Source organism: Camelus bactrianus, chromosome X, assembly GCF_048773025.1.
Source record: "Camelus bactrianus isolate YW-2024 breed Bactrian camel chromosome X, ASM4877302v1, whole genome shotgun sequence".
NCBI lineage: Eukaryota > Metazoa > Chordata > Mammalia > Artiodactyla > Camelidae > Camelus > Camelus bactrianus.
Window position 1 is genome coordinate 37570961 of NC_133575.1, and position 20477 is coordinate 37591437.

General features: G+C 42.4%; 1 protein-coding gene and 1 pseudogene across 2 annotated transcripts; both read left to right on the forward strand.

Annotated features, from left to right (window-relative positions):
• Positions 1 to 6998: 6998 nt before the first annotated feature.
• LOC105079431 (retinol dehydrogenase 12 pseudogene) lies at positions 6999 to 7738 on the forward strand (annotated as a pseudogene).
• A 5528-nt stretch (positions 7739 to 13266) lies between these two features.
• On the forward strand, positions 13267 to 20101 carry LOC105079432 (putative protein SSX6). Of its 2 annotated transcripts, none has more exons than XM_074359240.1 (7): positions 13267 to 13419; positions 13851 to 13965; positions 14305 to 14400; positions 15938 to 15984; positions 17856 to 17967; positions 18683 to 18787; positions 19240 to 20101. In XM_074359240.1, the coding sequence occupies exons 1-6, from the start codon at positions 13351 to 13353 to the stop codon at positions 18781 to 18783; spliced, it is 540 nt and encodes a 179-aa protein (XP_074215341.1). In that variant the 5' UTR covers positions 13267 to 13350; the 3' UTR covers positions 18784 to 18787; positions 19240 to 20101. The 2 variants fall into 2 exon arrangements, with proteins under 2 accessions (XP_074215341.1, XP_010966472.2); XM_010968170.3 differs by having other exon boundaries at positions 15935 to 15984; positions 19240 to 20100.
• Positions 20102 to 20477: the final 376 nt, after the last annotated feature.

Below are 20477 nucleotides of genomic sequence, written 5' to 3' on the forward strand. Positions count from 1 at the left end.
TTATTACTTTACAGTTCTGGAGGTCAGAAGTCTGAGATGGGTTTCACTGCGCTGAAATAAAGGTATTGGCAGAGCTGTACTCCCTTTGGAGGCTCTAGAAAGAACCCATTTCCTTGCTTTCTCCAGCTTCCTTGGTACCTGACCCCTTCTTCCATCTTCAAAGCCAGCAATATGGCATCTTCGAATCTCTTTTTGACCATGCCCTTCTGTTTCCATCATCATACTTCCTTCTCTGACTCCGACCCTCCTCCCTCTCTCTTATGAGGACCCCAGTGATGACATTGGACCCATCTGGATAATCCAGAATAATCTTCCCATCTCAAGATTCTTAGTTTAACCATATCTACCAAGTCCCTATTGCCATGTAAGATAACATATTCACAAGTTCCAAGGATTGGGACGTGAACATCTTTGGGAGACCATTATTTTGTCTCCCATAACGCCCAATTTTGAGGTCAACCCAGAGGGTCAATTGTGGTGGAAGATTTGATTGAAGGATAAGGTATTAATAGGGAAACACTACTGATGGTAGATCAAGCTTGAATTCAGACCAGATGGGCATCAATGAAGGGCTCAGGCTGTTACATCAAAATTATCTCAAATGCCTGGGTTTGAGATAAGATCAAAGGAAATTGACAGAAATCTCAATAAAGATTCTGGACCAAGGTCACAGGAGCATTGATGATGGAAAGGTTAACAGAGGTTCAAATTTAAGATCTAGAACATAGACACATTGATGATGGAATACAGAGCCCTGGGTTTGAAATTAAAGCTGAGAGTCACTGATGACTAAAGATTTAACAGATAGCCAGATTCAAAGTCAGAAAAGAGGGTCATTGGTGGTAAAATCTACAACTGTGATCTAGGTTTAATATGTAGATCAGAGCAGGGAACTGATAGTGTCAAGAGGCTTGGATTTGATTCACAGATCAGAGGAGGCATTGATGAAGGAAGAAACAAAAAGAGAACTCAGGCTTGGTTTTCATGCCAGACTGAATTAATGATGGAATAGTTACTTAATAGAGACTTAAGTTAGATGCCCCAACAAGTGGCGCATTAGTGGCAGAAGTATTCATAGAAGCTTGTGTAGAGAGGAAATTGAACAGAGAACCAGATGCAAGGTCAGACCTGAGTGGCAGTGAAAGTATAAGCGTTCACAGAGGACCAGGATCAAGGTTCAAATCTGAGGGACGTAGATGGTAGAAGTGTGACCCAAGACCCAGATTCAGTGTGGGCAACAGGGACACATAATCTTCAGTGTGGTCCTGACAAAAGCCACAATCACAACACCAATACTTCTGCAAGCCAGGAAGAGAGCTCTCACCAGAAGCCAAACCCTGCCAGAACCTTGATCTTGGACTTTCTGGCCTCCAGAATTGTGAGAAAATAAATTTCTGTTGTTTGAGCCATCCAGTCTGGGGTGTTTTGTTATGGCAGCCCTCACAGACTAATACAAAGCTATGTATATCTTTAAGAATTCCCTCAAATATATGGGGAACTAAGTATGACAGGACCCCTTGGAATCAAAAATTTTCATCAAGTTAAAGTTAAAGCCCTTCTCAAGAATTTTTTGACTCAGTGTGTAATGCCTTTCATTCATATTCCTGGGCATCAGACCCAGAATTTCTGATCCAACAGATCAAAGGTGAGGTCCAATAATCTGCATATTTATTTTAACTTTTTATTTACAATAATTTCACACTTACGGAAAAAGTTTCAAGAGTAGTAGTAGTAATAGTAATAATACACATAATGGGGTAAAATACTAACACTTGGACATTTGGGTGATCTGGATGAAGGACATATATATTCATTTTATATATATATGTATATTTTTCTGAAAGATTTGAAAGGAAATGCCTCTAAATACTAGTGTATTTTTCCTAAAAAGCAAATCATCATCTTATGTAACTACAGGACAGTAATCATCAAAGTCAGGAAACTAACATCAATACACTATTATCTAATCTGCAGACCTTTTTCAAAATGTGCCAATAGTCCCAATAATGCCCTTATTGGCAAAAGAAAGCAATTTTTCTTCTGTTCCCAGATCCAGTCCAGGATTGTGTGTTGCATTTACTTGTCACATCTTTCAATCTCTTTTAATCTAAACTTTCTTCATCTTGTATGACATTGACATATTTGTAGAACATAGGCAGGCTGTTTTGTAGACAGTCCTGTGGAGTCATACTGATATCTCTGATTCCTATCCAAGACCTCAGGGTTTATTGTAGCCTTATCTCCTTTCCATATTTGAAATGCCTTTCTCTGACAATGAGAAACAGGACTCGTTATCTGTGATATATTTATTTGCTCAGATCTTCATTTACACATAAAGTAGTTTCAGAATTCCTAACCATACCCCTGTGTAAAACCAAATTTACTAACTAAAGTACAATATTTGTGTACAGTTCTTTTTGCTTTGAGCCTTATAGTATCTGGCCAAAATAAATCTTGTTTCCCAAAACTACTAAGGTTAGTTATTTTCTTCCCCATGCCCTTTGGTGTGGTTATATGATTCATTTGAAATACAGTTCGGTTCCATTGTTCCTGTTTACATTCCACTGGGGGCTCCCCTCTCATCCTAGTGTTTTTTTTTTTTCCTCAGGTTTATTATTTTTAGTGGAGGTAGTGGGGATTGAACCCAGGACCTCATGCATGCTAAGCACATGCTCTACCACTGAGCTATACCCTGCCCCCCTCATCCTAGTTTATTTTTTTCAACCACTTTCTTACTTCCTTTATTCTTTTTCTGGAGTATGTGAAACATCACTATGGTTCTAAGAGTCAAAGCTCTGCAAAAAGATAGAGAAGTGTTGCTTCCCAATTATCCCTAGTTCCCATCCCCTCCGTCTTTCTACCACGTTCCCACCCATACCCTTTAGATAACAATTCATTCATTATTATCCCATGTGCAGGCTCAGGGTAAAACTGTTGGGCCCTGGAAGAGGGGTTCCCCATGATTCTATGCTCCAGTTCCCTTCTGCAATAAATGTCTCCAAAGTCCTGGTTGCAAATGTCCCTGCCTTCTAGATTCCCTGGGTGGGGTGTGTTGAAGGATGAGGGGATTCACCTAAACTTTTGGTTGTGGGGTTATTCTGTCTAAAGACTCAGGGGCAGGGGAGCATAGCTCAGTGGTAGAGTGCATGCTTAGCGTGCATGAGGTCATGGGTTCAATCCCAAGTACCTCCATTAAAAAAAAATCAGACAGAGAGTGGGCGACTTGGGGAGGCAGGAATAGAGGGTCTTCTGCCCAAGGAACGGCCACCCAACTCACAGGCGAAACTGGAGGGGAATCAATGAGAATCCAAGTCAGGATCAGGCTACCCCTGCCTCTCTCTGGAGGAGCCGTTGCCCTGTCATCTGTCTTACTGAGTGCCCACTGTCACCCCTCCAGGATGTATTCACGTGCCAGCAAAATCTGTGGAGAACACTCTCAAGGAAAAAATTCAGAATGTGGGCTGATGCCTCCATCTCACTGGACAGGCCTGGGGAGGGGGTTGGGAGGGACTGAGGGAAGCAGAGAAACTGTCTCTCTGCCCTGGAGCAGCTGGGGTATCCTCAGGGCAGGAGTGAGGAACCCACATCTGACACCCTTGGGACTGGGCTACAGAAAGTATCCCCTCTCTGTGCTGTCTATGCCCCAGCAGGTCATTTTGTCCAAACTTCTGCCTCCAGGTAGCCAGGTATCAGGACATACCAGCTGCACCAGCAGATTTAAAAGCCTTAGGGGAGAATGTTGTGTCCCAGGCTTCTTGGCAGATGGCCTAAGTTGCTTTGCTTTGCAGCCCTGAAGATTGAAAGGAATGAGGGTCCAACTGGGCCATGGGAATTCCTGGGCCAGAGAAAGAATACCTGATGGATTTGATGGATTTGATGATCAACACTTGGATTTTGCTACCAAGAGGCAGTGTGAAACTCAACGTCCACCTGAAAGGGGTGCTGAGCTTGGGCGTCACCACCACCCGTCAAGGATATTGGACTTAGTGATCCAGCTGGCTTGGGCTGCTGTTTTAGGGACCAAGGTTATACAGCTCCATTAATACATCAGTTTCACTGCTAGGAAGCTCAGACCACAGGGCACAGTAGACACTCCAGACATAAACCCACACATAAATAGACAACTGAGTTTTTTTTAAAGGTACAAAGGCATCATGGTGGAGAAAGTATAGCCTTTTCAACAAATGGTGCTGGAGCAATTGGATATCCATATGCAAAAGAATGTACTTGGATCCATACTTTGCAATATATTTTCAAATTAACTCAAAATGGATCATAGACCTATATGTAAAACCTAAAAGTATAAAACTTCTAGAAGAAATAACAGGAAAAAATTTTAACATTGGATTAGGAAATACTTGTTTTGACAACAAAGGCACAGTTCATAAAAGAAAAATTGATAAATTAGATCTCACCAAACTGAAAAATCCATTCTTTAAAGGACACGGTTAAGATCTTTACAAAATAAGCCACAGGCTAAGAAAAGTCTTTGCAAAAACATATGTCTGAGTGTAAAATACACTCACAAAACTCAACAATGAGAAGATAGCCCAACAAAAAATAGGCAAAAGATTTGAGGAGAAGATACACAGGTGACAAATAAATATATGAAAAGGTGCTCAGCACCACTATCATTAGGGGACTATAAATTTAAAACATAAAAACATACCACTACACACTTATTAGAATGGCTGATTTTAAAATGATTGACCATAGCAAGTGTTGGCAGAGATGTGGAAGAGCTGAAACTCCCATACACTGCTGATGGGAATGTAAAATGGTACAACCAATCTGGAAAACAGTTTGGTAGCTTCTTTAAAATCTAACAACGCACTTACCATATAAACACAGTTGGGGGGCTTAATAGCGATTTAACTTCTAGGTTTTTACCCAGGAGAAAAGAAAAGATATGTCCATATGAAGACGTGTACAGGATTTGCATGGCAGTTTTATTTGTAACAGTCAAAAATTGAAAGCAGTTTAATGTCCATCAACAGGTGAATGAATAAACAAATTGGAGATAATTTCAAGATAATTATACTTTCAAGATAATTATACCGAGTGAAGAAAGCCATACAAACAGGGGTACATAGGGTATGTTTTCATTTACATAAAACTTTGTAAAATGCAAATCTTTATAGTGACAGAAAGCAGGTGTGTGCTTAGGTGTGTGCAAGTGGGGATGAGAGAGTGATGAATGTGTTTACTATCTTGTATGGTGAATATATTTATATGTAATACAAACTTACCAAATTGTACACTTTTAATATGTGCAATTTATTGTATGGCAGTGATTTCTCAATAAAGCAGTTTTTCTTAATGTCATTGATAGCAACATCTGTATGGTCAGTCATGCCAGAAATACATGCAGGAAAATCTAAGACGTTGAAATATGAAACTGATAGATATATTTTTCTGATCTTATACTGAGCAGCAATAACTTATCTTGAGAAAAATAACACTAACTCTCAAATCCTGAGTTCCCCAACTTCTCTCAAGTGGGACAGTTATGATTTGTGCAAAATTCCATCTTTATGTCATTCTTCAATATAAAGTTTACCCTTTTAAAAAAGAAGTGGAAAAAATTTAAAAATAAAAAAGAGGTGGAAATATACTATAGAGCAAAAGAATATTGGGATCAATGAACAATATTCTTAGGGAGTCATAGGAAACTCCCAGAGCCACATAATGCTGGCTTTTTTATTCATCCACCCTGGAGTCAGAAGGTCCACAGCATCCTGGGTCCTGGTGCAGGCTTCGCCCTCACACAGAGGTCTGTCACCACCACCAGTGCAGAGTTTTTCCTGTTCCCTTTGTGGAAAAGTGCTGAGCACGGAGACCTCCACCATCCTGGTTTCCCACACCATAGCCTGTAGCCCTGACAGTCAGCAAGTCCTTCCAAACAACTGGCCACAGAATTCCCTACTTGTAGATGTGTCCATGATTTACATATGCTCTCTGCAGCTGCTGGCGTTTACAAATCTCCCTCCCACAGTGGGGACTAGCACTGTGGTAAAGAATTAGCCAGACATGGTCTTCATTCCTTCCTCTACTATTTGTTAACTGTCTGAACTTAGGCAAATACTGACCTCTTAAATCTACATCTGTGACATAGGACAATAAGACCATCTCTATCACATGCTCCTGGGAGCATATGTTAAGATTCCTTGTGAACCCAGAATAGATGCATAGTATTATTATCACCATGTTCATGAGCTAACAATAACAACGTCTAATGTTTCCTGATTATTCACAATGCGCCTAGCCCTATGCTATGTGCTTTACAAGCACAAGTTACAACTGCCCTGTGAAGGAGGTGTGGTTATTACCCCATTTCACAGAGGAGGAAAAGAGGATCAGGGGGTTGAGTGACTTGCCTAAGGTCACTCAGTCGTCAGATGTTGGGGCTGGGAAGTAAACTCAGGTCTGTCTGACTACAGAGCCCACCTCCCTTCCACCAGGCTGTACTACCTTCCATCCTATTGGTCCTCAAAGAACTCTATTCACTCCTTTTCAAACCCAGGGACCTCAGAACTTCAGAACAAGGTATCTGACTTACTCTTGGCAGCAGGCAGAATAATGGCCCCCAAAGATATTGGGTCATAATCCCTGGATGCTATAAATGCTACCTTATTTGGAAAATAATTCTTTGCAACTATGATTAAATTAAGGCTGTTGAGATATGGAGATTATCCTGGATTACCTGGGTGGGCCCTAAATGCAACCACATGTGTCCTTACGCAAGAGAGGCAAGCCAAGCTGTTGTGGAGATCCCGGGAGAGAGAGGAACTAGAGGAGTGGGAGGGAGAAGCAGAGAGAAGCAGCCAAGAATTAGAGCCAGACCAGAAGCCAGAGCCAGAGTTGGAGTAGAAGCTGCTTTTGCTAAAGCAGCAGCAACTAAAGAAGTTGAAAATATGCTGGTTATCTTAGGAGTGCTCATCTCCTCGCTTTGTGATAGTCCCATCCATTAGAAGTTCTTTGCTGGTGGGGTTTGGAGAATGAATGCGAAGCTTCCAGGGAAGGTAGTGGTGATCACGGGCATCAGCAAGGAGACTGCCAGAAAGCTCCCCAGCAGAGAGGCATTGCCTGCTGATACGTACTGAAGTGGGAGTTGGCCATCAGTGAAACCTGAGCTTATACAAAGAACTCCCAGGTGCTTGTGTGGAAACTGGACCTATCCAATACCAAATCCATCCCAGCTTTTAATGAGGGCTTTCTGGCATTGCAAAAGCAGCTCCACATTCTGATCAACAATACAGGAGTGATGATGTGTTCATATTCCCAAGGCAACCGATGGCTTTGAAACTCACTTGGGAACCAACCACCTGAGCCACTTCCTTCTCACCTGCTCGCTGCTGGAGCTGCTGAAGGAATCCACTCCTGGTGAGCCTGTCACTGGTGGCTCACCATGCTGGCAAGATTCCCTTCCACGACTTCAGAGTAAGAAGTACTACAGGTGGAGTTTTTCATACTGCCACAGCAAGCTAGCCAATGTACTTGTTACTTGGGAGCTGGCCAAGAAGCTCCAAAGCATGAGGCCACCCCTATGCGGTGCAGCCAGGCATAGTCCACTCTGCGCTGGTCCAGCAATCATCCCTGCTTTGCCTGCTCTGGCGGCTCTTCTCACCCCTTTGTCAAATTGGTGTGAGAGTGGGTGCAGACCAAACTGTGCTGTTCCCTGGCTGAAGGCCTGGAGCCCCTGAGTGCCAAGTATTTCAATGACCACAAGAGGACCTAGGTGTCTCCAAGGGTCTGAAGTAACAAATAGCTGAGTGACTGTGGAACATAAGCTGTGATCTCCTAGGAATCCAGCTGGGGCAGAGCTGATGGAAGAGCCACAGCTTTATCAGACCGGGTCCATATCATAATGAAAGGAGACTAAGGAGAAGGCCCACCCTGAAGGATTGTCCTTCTGGCTGACTACTGTTGCAAAGCCTGTGCTGCTCTGATTCTGCTGACCCTTCTGGAAACCTTTGCACACCCAACTCTCTTGTGAAGCTGGCTCATGGCATGAGATGCTCACATCTGCGGAGCATTCTTCTTGAATACTTGCAAGAGTCCACTGCCCTCGTGGAGCAAGAGGTCTGGGCATATCTCAGGTGGGCACAGGGAAGGCAGAAGAGCCTGGGAAATTGAGAGCAATGACCTCACCATTAGCAGAAACTCCAGCCAACATGCTCAGCTGAGGTGACAGGAGGGTTACATATTATCAGGTGCTATATGCCTCAAACTTTTGACTGATCTCTTTTCTCTTTGAAATACCAGTCACAACTCTGGAGTCTGGGCAACTCAGAAAAATCTTGGCTAACCTTGGCCAATGTTAGTTCCTTCCTCTGAGCATCCTAGAGTCACTATATGAAGTTGTGCCTTCCCATTTTCTTTTTCCAGTTCTTTTTTTAGGATTAAAAAAAATGCCAGCTTTACTGAGATATAATTGACATATAGCATTGTGTAAGTTAGACCCTTCCCATTTTCAATCATGTAGATGGTTTCTTTTTCTAAAGAGTTCTCTTTAGCTCAAATTTTAGAGAAAATAAAGACTGCACAAGAAAGAAAGAAAGAAAGAAAGAAAGAAAGAAAGAAAGAAAGAAAGAAAGAAAGAAAGAAAGAAAGAAAGAAAGAAAGAAAGAAAGGAAGGAAGGAAGGAAGGAAGGAAGGAAGGAAGGAAGGAAGGAAGGAAAGAGAGAGAGGGAGGGAGGGAGGGAGGAAAGGAAAGGAAAGGAAAGAAAGAAGAAAGGGAGGGAGGAAGAAGTAGAGGGAGATTTGAAGAGATACACAGAGGAGAAGGCAATGTGAAGATAGAACAGAGAGAGATAAGAGGATGCTGGCCTTCAAGATTAGAGTAATGCCACCAGGAGCCAAGGAATGATGACAGCAACCAGAAGCTAGAAGAGGCAAAGAATGGATTCTTCTTAGAGCCTATGGATAGAGCACAGCCCTTCTGATACCTTGATTTTGACCAGTAATACTGATTTCAGATTTATGGCCTCCAGAACTGTTAGAAAATAAATTTCTGTCGTTTTATGTCAACAAGCATGTGGTAATTTGTTACAGCAGCCACAAGAAACTAATACAGATTTTTGTACCTAGAAGTTGAATTCTGCTTTCACAAATATCTAAAAATATGAAAGTGACTTTGGAAATGGATAATGGACAGAAGCTGAAAGAATGTTGAGAAGCTTGATGGAAAAGCCCTAGACTGAATTGAAAAGACTGTCAGTAGAAATTAAAACATTAACGGTGATTCTGATGAGACCTCAGAAGGAAGTAAGAAGCACGGAAGAGAAAACCTATATCATCTTAGAGGATACACACGTTGTCACAAGCAAAATGTTGGTAGAAATATGAATATTAAAGGTGCTGTTGATATGGGCTCTGAAGGAAATAAGGAACATGTTATTGGAAACTAGAGGAAAGACAATCCTTGTTATATACTGGCAGAAAACTTAGCTGAATTGTTTCCTACAGTAATGTGGACAGCAGAGCTCACAAGCAATGAACTTATATATTTAGCTAATCAGCTTTCCAAGCAAACTGTTGAAGGTATGGTCTGATTTATTCTTGCTGCATATAGTAAAATGTCAAAGGAATAATATAAATTGAGGAAAAGGCTATTAAGCAAAGGGATCCAGGACTTAATTTGGGGAATTCTCAGTCTATTAGGTTGCAAAAGAGATTAAGTAAAGAGATTCACTCTCAGGAAGATGTGCTCTGGAGAGAAAGTCAAGAGTATGGCTCTGTTTGCTGGTACTGAAGAGATTAGATATGTGACTCATGAATCCCTTCAACCATCTCAGCCATGCCCGGAAATAGAGATGAGATAATATAGGAAAGATACGTGGAGGACCCTCTGGTCTAATGGCATGAATCTCTAGACACACTTGGGAGGCCCACACAGCTTTTGAGAATGTTATATCATCAGAAACATTGCCAGATTGAACTGAACAATACAGAGGCAAGACAAAATTGGAGAAGGTTGCCAGACTCCCAAAATACTATAGGCATGAAAAAGGTAAACTCCTGATAAAACTCCTCAATTGCAAACATATGCCGCACTTCAAGAGAAAGGAACCTGAAACTAACACAACATTGTAGATCAACTATACTTCAATTTAAAAAAAGAAGAGAGAAAGGAAGAATGACTCTGAGGGCAGAGGTGTAGGCCAAAGGGCAGAGCCTCAAGCCACAGAGGATTATTCCCAGGACTTGAAAACCAGTGGAATTTGCCCTGCTAGATTTCAAAATTGCTTAGGACCAGCGACTCCTTCCTTTCTTCCATTTTCTCCTATCTATAGTTACTATCCTATGCCTGTCCCACAACTGTATTTTGGGAACAGATAAATTGTTTTCTAGTGTCCAAGTCCAAATTTTGCCGCAAGAGAGATCACACCCAGAGTTCCACCCATACCTAAGATACTTAGTTGATGAGATTTGGTACTCTTAAGCTAATGATATTTAAATGAGGTTTGGGGCTTGAGTTGATTGATACTGCAGTGGATTGAGAAATTTGGGGATTTGGCGATGGAGTGCGTGTATTTTACATGCAGGATGGACGTGAATTTTTGAGGACCAGAGAGCAGACGGAATAACAGCCTTCCAAAAGATAACCACTTCCCAGTTCCTGGAACCTATAAGTATTACCTTTTAACAACAACAAAAGAGACTCTGCAGGTGTGATTACATTAAAAATCTTGAGATAGGGAGATCATCCTGGATTATCTGGGTGGGCCCTAAATGTATCACAAGTGTCCTTATCAGAGGGAAGCAGAGGAGGATTTGACAGACAGAAGAGAATAAGGCAATATGATCACAGAGGCAGAGATTAGAATGATGCAGCCACAAGCCAGGGAATGCTGGCGGCCACCAGAAACTGGAAGAGGTAAGGAAAAGATTCTCTCCTAAAGCCTCTGGAAGGAGTGCAGCCCCTCCGACACCTTGATTTCAGCTCAGAGAAACTAATTCAGATTTCTGGCCTCCAGAACTGTGATAAATAAAGATCAGGATATTTCACTTAAACATTTAAAAACATACATACGTACATAAATTTCTGTTGTTTTCTGCCACAAAGTTTTTGATAATTTGTTACAGCAGCCACATAAAGTTATGAGTGATTATAGAAGATTATGTAAATATATGTTAAATATCCTTTGTAGCTTTAAGATTCATTCATTCATTCATTCATTCAACCTGCCAAGAAATATTTGGGGCAAAATCGAAGAGTAATTAGAAGCACAGACCTTGGACTCAATTCAACTTGAGGGTAAATTCCAGCTCTGCTACCCACTGATTGTGTACTGGGGACCTATTGGAGAAGAGGTTGGGGGGAGTAGGAAAGACTTCCTAGAAAAAGTGACTTCTGACTCCGCTGAGGAACACCGCAAGCCCTAATTACATGGCCATTCTTTTTAATACTATCGTTGTAACTATTAGTATGAAGGGGTAAAACATGTTTCTGGTTATTGGATCTTATAGAAAAAGCACGTATCAAAAAAGCACATATCCAAAACTGTGGGGTTTTTTAAGTTAGTAATTCTTAAGTTATTAGAGAGGTCCTACAGGGCCCTAGGAAAGACATCATATCTGAGTAAGTTGGAGACTGATGGGGAGAATTTGAGATGGCTGCTCGCCTCAGCTATACCATTTATTAAAACTAAAGCAAAAAACACACAGCCAGACAGTAAGAAGATGTAGGCTGAATGGAAAGGGAACATCTGAGCATGCGTGCAGACGGGCCTACGGAACCTGGAGTGGCCAATTCTGGTGGAAGGCAAACTTGCGTCAAACGGAAAAATCGAAGTCTCCACCCACTTTGAAGAGGCCCTCCTGCCTGTGGAGCCTGGACTGAGAGACCCACTCACTTGCGTCCCCCCTCCCCACGCGTGCCTATTTTCCTGATCTCTGATTGGCCAGATGAAGTTCACTGCCTGTTCTGATTGGTTTACTGTCCTTGGGCCACGGAACTGTGGGATTTCATCTCATCGTGAAGCGGCCATTCGCCACCGCTCACCGCTGAGGTAGGTTCTCTCTCAGGGACACTCTGGATAGGTTAAGGGAGGAAAGCAGAAAATGGGAGCTTCTGTCAGTAACTTAAGTGGTTGGGTATTTTCTGTACTTCCCAACATCCTCAAGATCGTTAGGACTGAGGGACGACTTTATAAAGCCTTTCGGCAATCTCCGTCAGGCAGTCGTAAAACCAAAAATATCTTCGGTCTGTGAGTCTCCCTAATTGCTCTTCCTGAGGGAAGGAAAACTCCCCTCAGCCCGAGAAACCCCCAAATCAACCCAATACCCCTATATCTCCTTAACCGGATATAATATAGCCTCTGCCTAAGGGACTTTTTTATTTCTTCCTGTGAGATAAAGAAGCGGCGTTCTTTGCATCAGACCCTCGTCTCCCTCAGAGATTCCCAATGCCGTCAGTTTGGGGAGCACCAGATTGTTCACTGAAACTTCCCACATTCTCAGCCTGAGTGATGGCTAATCCGATAGTATCAGAGATTCCAGCTCTCCTCCCTCTAATAATTTTCAAATAACCTAGAAATAGCCTTTTTAAAAATTGAGGTATAGTTGATTTACAATATTGTATTAATTTCAGGTGTACCACATCATGATTTAATATTTTTATTATTATACTCTATTTAAAGTTATTACAAAGTAATGGCTATATTTCTCTATGCTGTGCAATATATCCTTATTGCTTATTTATTTTATGCATACTAGTTTGTGCTACTTAATCGCCTACCCCTAACTTTCCCCTCCCCCCTTTTTTCTCCCCACTGGTAACCATTAGTTTTTCTCTATATATGTACATCTGTTTCTTTTTTGTTATATTCATCGCTTTGTTTCATTTTTTAGATTCTACATGTAAGTGATAACATACGATACTTATCTTCCTCTGATTTTTTTCACTAAGCATTAAACAGTCCAGGCCCATCCATGCAGCAAATGACAAAATTTCATTCTTTTTCATGACTGAGTAGTATTCTGTTATTTATTTATTTGTTTGTTTATTTATTTATTTAACTCTAGCCAAACCCTAGGGAAACTACTAACAACAGTAACCAACCTCCCTCAGAGACTCAATGTTGCTTTGATCATGCTCACAGAAAACCTGTCATCCCTAACCAATACTTCTCCCAGAGACCTCCAGCCCCCTATTCTCATCTGACTTCCCTCTGTGTCCTTCCTCAGGGACAGACAAGACAAGGACGGAGAAAAGTAGAACTTTAATTCCGGGTGACTAACTGACTGTGGCCTCCCCTCAGCTCTTTCTCCCCCCACAGAACCTTTGACCTTGTGGACAGAGAGATTCAGGTTGTGTTCCTTCGAGATCAGACCAATCCCAGCACCATGAATAGAGGCAGCTCCTTTGTAAAGAACTCCTGTGATGATACCCAGAAATTAGAGAAGAAATCCAAGGTGAGGTGATCTGGAGGGGGCAGAGGAGTGGCCCAGGGGACAGTGTAGGGTGACTAGATGTCTGAAAAGGTGGGGTAAGAGGCACTGGGAAAAAAGGAGCAGGGTGTCAGAGGGAGATCCATAGCTTCCCACTGTCACTCTGTCCTTGCCTAGCATCTCTGGATACGAGATCTGTGTCCTTGCACCGCTCTGGGTGGCTCTCAGTCCATTCTGGAAGGTGAGCAGAGCACATTAAGCACCTACTGCACACCAGGGGAGAGGCCGGGGAATGTTACTCATGTTCTCTCAGTTAGCCATGACATCAACCAGGAGGGTTATTATCTCCAGTTTACAGATCCAATGTGGAGGTCCTGCAGCCAAGGAAGAGTACCTGGCTGAACGTCAGACATGTGTAGCTGATTTGCTGCCGGGATTTCTTTTTCTTTTTCTAGGCTTTCAAGGATATTTCCAAGTACTTCTCTAAGGAAGAGTGGGCAAATCTGGCATACTCACAGAAAATCACCTACGTGTATATGAAGAGAAACTATGAAACCATGACTGGTCTAGGTAACAAAGTTCTGGGTCCAGACAAGGCTGGAAACAAATGACCATCCCTCTTTACATGCCGTGGCTTCTTCTCAAACTGCAGCAAGTGGCCTACACTTCCCTTTTGTGAGGGAAGAAATCCCAAGGCAGCTTTCAGGAGTTATGCTCTTATAGTGCAGGGCTAAGGACTGGGAGTGACCACAGAGATGCTCAGACCTGGATCCCACGCATTTTCTCTCCCGCTGGCCCTGGTTCAGATCCCCTTCCCAACTGCTGAGCTTTACTGTTAGGGGTGTATCCCAGCATTCCACCCTCCTTTCAGGCTGTCTCTTAAGGAACAAATATTTTGTATCTTTCTAGGTCTCAAGGCCAGCATGCCAAATTTCATGTGTCCTAGAAGGCCAACCATAAAATTCCGTGAGCATGATTCTGAGGATAAGAACCCTGGGAATCAGAGTAAGTGACAAGGGTCTCCTGAAGCCCACCTACTTTGGGGTGCAGCTGGGGAAATATTCTTAGGAGTTTGTTTCCTCATAAGCATCATGGTTGAATGGGAAAAGTTGGATGCAGAAAGTTAAGTACAATCAGAGGCCATTCATATAAAATCTTAAAACATTGAAAACAAGAATTTTATGGATAGTAAGTACATAGTAAATGTATTTTTTTAAAAAGCCTGAGTTAGAATAAAACCCATCAAATTCTGGAATGAAGAAGTAAAAAAGGAGGGAGGGCAGGGATCAGTGAGGGCTACACAGATGGCTTTAGCTGTGACTTGTTCATAGTGTTTTGTTATATTTTGGATAAAGAACTCAGAGTGATCTGAAGTAGCTACGAGGTAATGTTGAAATCCAACTAGACTCAGTGGTAGATGCATACGTTTCCAATATTTTTCTCCATGATTTTCTGTATGTTTGAAACATTTCTCTTTTTAAAAGGAATTATTGTTCTTATTAAACACCATTAATGAATCATAGGATGATTAAGAAAAATGTAAAGTGTAAATCCACCCAAAACTCCCAGAGTGAATTTCATAGTGCATAGGTATTGGATAAATATCTTGAGAGAAAGTGATCAATGCATTGTAATGGTATGTATGGTTATTTCCCTTTGTTTTACCAAAACCAAATAGCTGTGTCACTCCTAATTGAACCTGACTCTCTTTGTTGAGCGTAGGAGAGTGTTTGAGAAAGCAGTCCTCCACACGTTGAGTTTCCCTACTTGTCAGTGAGCAGAGGCAATGCAGGGTAAAAATACGTGACAGATTCTAGAAATCTTTGTTCATTTCAGCAGTGTATGTACTCACTTAAAAAGGGGGGTGGGATGCGTTCACTTGGTCTTCAGCTCCGACAGCACAGTTGTAAGAAGACAGGGTCAGAATGTTCAAACTGTCTCCAATAGACCTATATGACTCTCCAGCTAAACAGGCCAGATTCCACAAGCTCCCAAAATTACTGCAAGAGGGCTGAAAATCCAGTGCTTGATTATCTACAAAGCTTTTGATATGAAAGGGCAGTCTTTATGCTGGAAACATTCCAGAACCGCTGGACTAAATCATCCATAGTTCATCATACACTTAATAGCTTCATTGAGGTGTAATTGACATACTGTAAAATTCACCATTTTAATTATACAGTGATTTTTAGTTAAGGATGCCACACATCTTTACACAGTTCAGATACCCAACCAATCAATTTAATTCTTTGGGGACAAAAATAAGAAATATGTAATGAAATAGGACGAGACAATGATGGTGTTTAGTTCGCATTTTATAAACCATCCTTTTTTTAGAAGGAAAACTGTGAATTGATGCCACACATAAATGCATAAACTGTTATTAAAGATAGTCCAGAGGCCAGTCTCCAAATAACTCCTTGACAGCGAGTGGATTCAAAGCCCTCTGCTGCAGAATACCTTGATACTACAAGAGTCTCTCTGCAGTTTGGGAATATTTACCAACAAAGAAAAATTCTAATTTGTCACCTCCTTTCAGAAGAGTTTCCTCAGGAGGTTTTCAACATGCAAGAGAGAAAACAACTGAAGGTGAGTACCTCCCAAGTAGAAAGGACCGGAGACCATTTCTCTCTCCGTGGATGTGAATATTAGTAAAAGTGGGAAAACACTGAAAATGACCTGGTCCTCACTGCCTCCCTGTCCTGATCACTTTATCACAATGCCTGATGTAGTAGCAATAGCTTAGTAGTAATCAACAACAATTATGATAGCTGATAATTCTTTTGTTTTCATAGTGATGCCAGATATTATTTTAGGCAATTCACATGGATTAATTTTGTCCTTAAGGAAAAACCTCTAGGATGTTGCTACTATTATTGTCCCCAAATAATGAGGATGTTATTATAATTGTATTTAATATTTACTTACTTTCTTTTATGATAATTATTATTGTTATTAAATAATATTAAATAAGTATGTATTATTTAATTTATTATTATTGAGTTAATTTAATTTTTATTATTACCATATATAATTTATAATTTATGGTTATAATTATAAATTTAATAATAATAAAGATGCAGAAATTGTGGTACAGAGACGTTAAATAATTTGCTTGAGACCACAGTGGCAGTGGTAGTAGTCTAATCCTCCAAGCCATTTCCAATTTCATGAGCTTTTCCTTATGTTTATGAAACTCAGGCGTTTGGCTTAGGGTTTTACTCCGCAGTTGCTACCGTCACTTCTGTTAAGACTCCCACTGTCACTACAGGAGGTACCAGCTCCCCTCTGCTCAGTCAAAGGGCCCCTTTTGGATCGCTGGGACTGCCGGCCCTTCCCTGCCGTCAACTCCTTTGGGGCCTTATCTGTACCTAAGGCATCTCTGAAGCCTCAGTCCCAGCCCAGGGGGACTCTCAGAGGTTTATTGAATAAGTTATTTCATGATTGCAGATTAAACTCTAGCTTAATGAAGGGATCTGGGGTGGGATTTCCAGGATGGACACAGTCGAGAGAATTCAGAGGATCGTAAAAGGAGGCATTCATTGTTCTTATTACCACATTTAAAGTCTTTACAAGCTCAGAAAGTGCTTTCCTGTAGCTCGTTTTACATTTTGTGTTTACTGTTTCATGAAAACGAAGGCGCTGAATGAAAGATGGCTTAAGACTGTTGGTCGATGACAAACCCTGACACAAGTAGAGTTGATACAGGAACCACCTCTCCTAATTCTCTCTCCCTTTTTTTTTCTTTGTTTTTGGGGGGTTTGGGGGGATAACTAGGTTTATGTATTTATATATTTATTTTTAATGGCGGTACTAGGGATTGAATCCAGGACCTCATGCATGTTAAGCATTCGCTCTACCACTGAGCTATACCCTCCCCCACCTCGCCTAATTCCACATTAAGTGTGCTTGCCGGGGTAGGACGCTAGGTCACATCTGGCACTACTTTCCCTGCTGTCTGCACTAATTCCTGTAAACCATTCCTTTCTTCTCCTTTCCCTATATTCATCTCCCCCACACCATTTTCCAGCAGTCTTTTGTCCCCTCTGTACATTTTTCATTTACTCTCAACTGTTCACTAGCTTATATTCGATCCCTTATATTTTATAGAAGCCTCGTCTTGCTTTCGCAGACCTCGTGGGTTCTTAAAATGGTCTACTTCCCCAAATCTTCCGTATACCACACTCTTGCTTATGTGGAGACTTCTGCTGTTTGCGAGAGAGTCAGTCTGGAAAGAGCTGGAAGACAAGATTTCTAGTCCTAGAAACCCCCTTCATTTAGACCTTTCCCTTTCCTTCTAACTTCCCAGTTCCTCATAATGTAGGTACAGATAATAGAACGATCTTCCAGAGTTGCTGAGAATTTTAATTAAAGCACTGAATGTGAAGACATTTTGTAAGCTCTAAAGCGCTAGAGAAATGCCATTGATACTGTTTATATGTGACCTTCACATTAATAAGGTGATACCTGAGAAGCGTGAAAAGGAAACATCTGGCTCAGAACAGGCTCCGAAACAGCTGTGCCCCCTGCAAAAAGAAGTTAGCTCTGATCAGCAGATTAAGGAGATACCAGGTAAGAGGAAACTGTTTGGAAACACCTCCCCTGGCTTCCCTGGCCATGTTCAAGTGTGTGGTGTAGGCGTGGGAGATGGATCCTGGACAGGCTTGGGTCCAGGCTGGACTGGCAAACTCGCCCAGCTCCCGCTGAGACATTAGAACATGACTTCCAGAGTCAGAGACTTGAGTTGTCATCAACATGAAATCAGGTAACCGAGGGGGAAGTCTTCCAAATTCTCTGAGCTCCAAATTCCCAGTCCATAAAACGAAAGTAAAGCATCATAGTTCACAGATTGTTCAGAGGTGTCCAATTACATCTAGAAGGCTCGGTGCTCAGGTCATTCCGTCTGGGATACCCTGGGAACATATCTTACTCAGAATTTTATGCCTACCCTCAGCTCAATGCCTGACACTCAATATGCCCTTAACAAATAAATGCAGAATGAAAGAAGGTCTGAATGAATGTTCTGGTAAATAAAGCGGTTGAGAACCTAAACCTGACAATGGGAGGAGCTGGAAGCGAAAACCCTGACTGGCGAACGGTGTGTATCGGGTGTGTGTTGGTGCGGGTCTAACATCTCAGCCTCCCTGAGCCAGAAGGTATAGAAAACAGACTATGGAGAAAGCCTGTGGCCACTTGGGCGGGAGGAGGCATCTCCTTATCTGACAGAACAGGGCCCAACCCTCCCCCACTCACCTGACCCTCGTTTACCAGTTCTTCTTCACCATAGGACCCAAGATAGAGAGAGTTAAAGTCTGGGCCAACAGACTGCGTGAAAGAAAGCACCGCGTGATCTATGAGGAGATCAGCGACCCCGAGGAAGATGACTAATTCTGTAAGTTACCCTCCAGTCCATCCTCGTATCCCTGCAAAATGTCCTGTACCGATAGCCCATCTTGTCGCTGGCTCCACACATCATTCCTCTCTCCTGGTCCCTTGTGTTGTAGCTCTGAGGCTAAATGAGGAGGTTTCCCAGGCTTTTTCTACCCCCTTGCTCTGAATTGCCAGAGATCTTCCCTGCCCAGGAGGCTGTGGGCTCCCAAAGCCCAGGTCAGCTCCTGATGTGTAAGCCATGCCTTCCTCTAGCCTAGAAACTCGGAGAACAGGTAAGGGAGTCACTGAACAGAAGGTTTGCCCCCAGGAGCGGTGGGGGATGCGTGTGGATCATGAGGGAGGGTAGCATCAGAGTGCGCAGGGCCATGTAGTTCCCAAGGAGAAGATGAGTAGTAATTTCTCAGTCAATTGGAGCTCACCGCCACTTACTTTCCTTTTCTTTCCTTGCCTCAGCCCCAGGGATGTGACAAGTGCCCATGATAAGAAGCAGAACCTGGTGGCCTTTCATGAACATGGGCATGGCTGTGAACTCCTGGCCATCAGGTCTAGAAAGTGAAAGAAGGAGTTCACAACAATGACAAGTTAAACCTGATTTTTTATTACTATGTTAAGCATTCTGTTAGATGTTAAAATTTCGTTGATAAGCAAGATAAATACCTAATACCTAATGCCTATTTCTGTGTATTCATGCATCTATACCTTTAAAAAAAAAAAAAGCAAGTATTGTTAAGTAGTCTTTGCACAGAACAGCATTAACCTCTCACTCTCCAGCTGCGACAGTTACTGAGGACAGTTCTGGGTGTTTGATTCCAAATGTTTTTCTCTACATTCACACACACACACGGTACCACAGTGAGCATCTCCTACCTGCTTTTCCCCATTAGCAGTGTGTCCTGAACAAGTCTCTCTCACTGTTCAGTGGATGCTCCAGGCTACAAACTTTTGCTGTTCATTTACCCTGCATCAGTCACTGACAAAGAATAAACATTTACAAAATTTCCCTGGCTGTTTGTTCCTCTCGTTCTTGTGCACGCAACCCTGTGCACGTGTGTGAGTGTTTCTTTAATGCACACATTTTTCGATGGAGAATTGCTGTGTCAAAGGGTTCATTCATCCAACACCTGATGGGTTTGTACTGTGTGCTGAGTCCCGTTCTAGGTGCTAGAGAGACATCACGGAACAAGATAAAAAACTCTCCACACACGTGGAGCTGACATTCTAGGTGGGGGTTGTTTCTAGTTTTTATTTTGATGGATACTGTACACCCCGATCCTGGGGCAGGATTCTGCAGGTGGATGGATGCCTTGGCCTTTGTTCTCCATAAGCTTCCAGGGTCAGGGGCTGGGACAGTCCATTTGGGAGTCTGCAGGAGAAGACAGAGATGAAACTGTCAATCGGAGAACGTGGAGGACTAGGGAAGGAGAGGTCTGCTGTGGGGCACATGGTGGACAGGAATGGAAGAGTCCACTTAGCCATGATGCAAGGGAGCAACAGATGGAAAAGTCTCCTGGACAGAGGCATGAAATTTCCCATCAAGGGTTTTACAACCAAGGGCTTGGGGGCTGGGTGGGGATGAGGTGTTAAGAATGGGACAGTCCTCTCCCAGACGTCCCATTGCGGGCCACAGGATGGAACAGTCAGCTCTGGGGAAGGGAAGAGAGGAATCTCTTCTAGAACAAACCACCGTGTGT

Bases quoted from the DNA above. Each gene is read 5' to 3' on its own strand.
- LOC105079432 (XM_010968170.3), top strand. From the start codon at position 13,351: ATGAATAGAGGCAGCTCCTTTGTAAAGAACTCCTGTGATGATACCCAG. The intron at 13,966-14,304 runs GTAACAAAGTTC...GTATCTTTCTAG, and splicing joins TGAAACCATGACTGGTCTAG to GTCTCAAGGCCAGCATGCCA. The intron at 17,968-18,682 runs GTAAGAGGAAAC...TCTTCACCATAG, and splicing joins GCAGATTAAGGAGATACCAG to GACCCAAGATAGAGAGAGTT.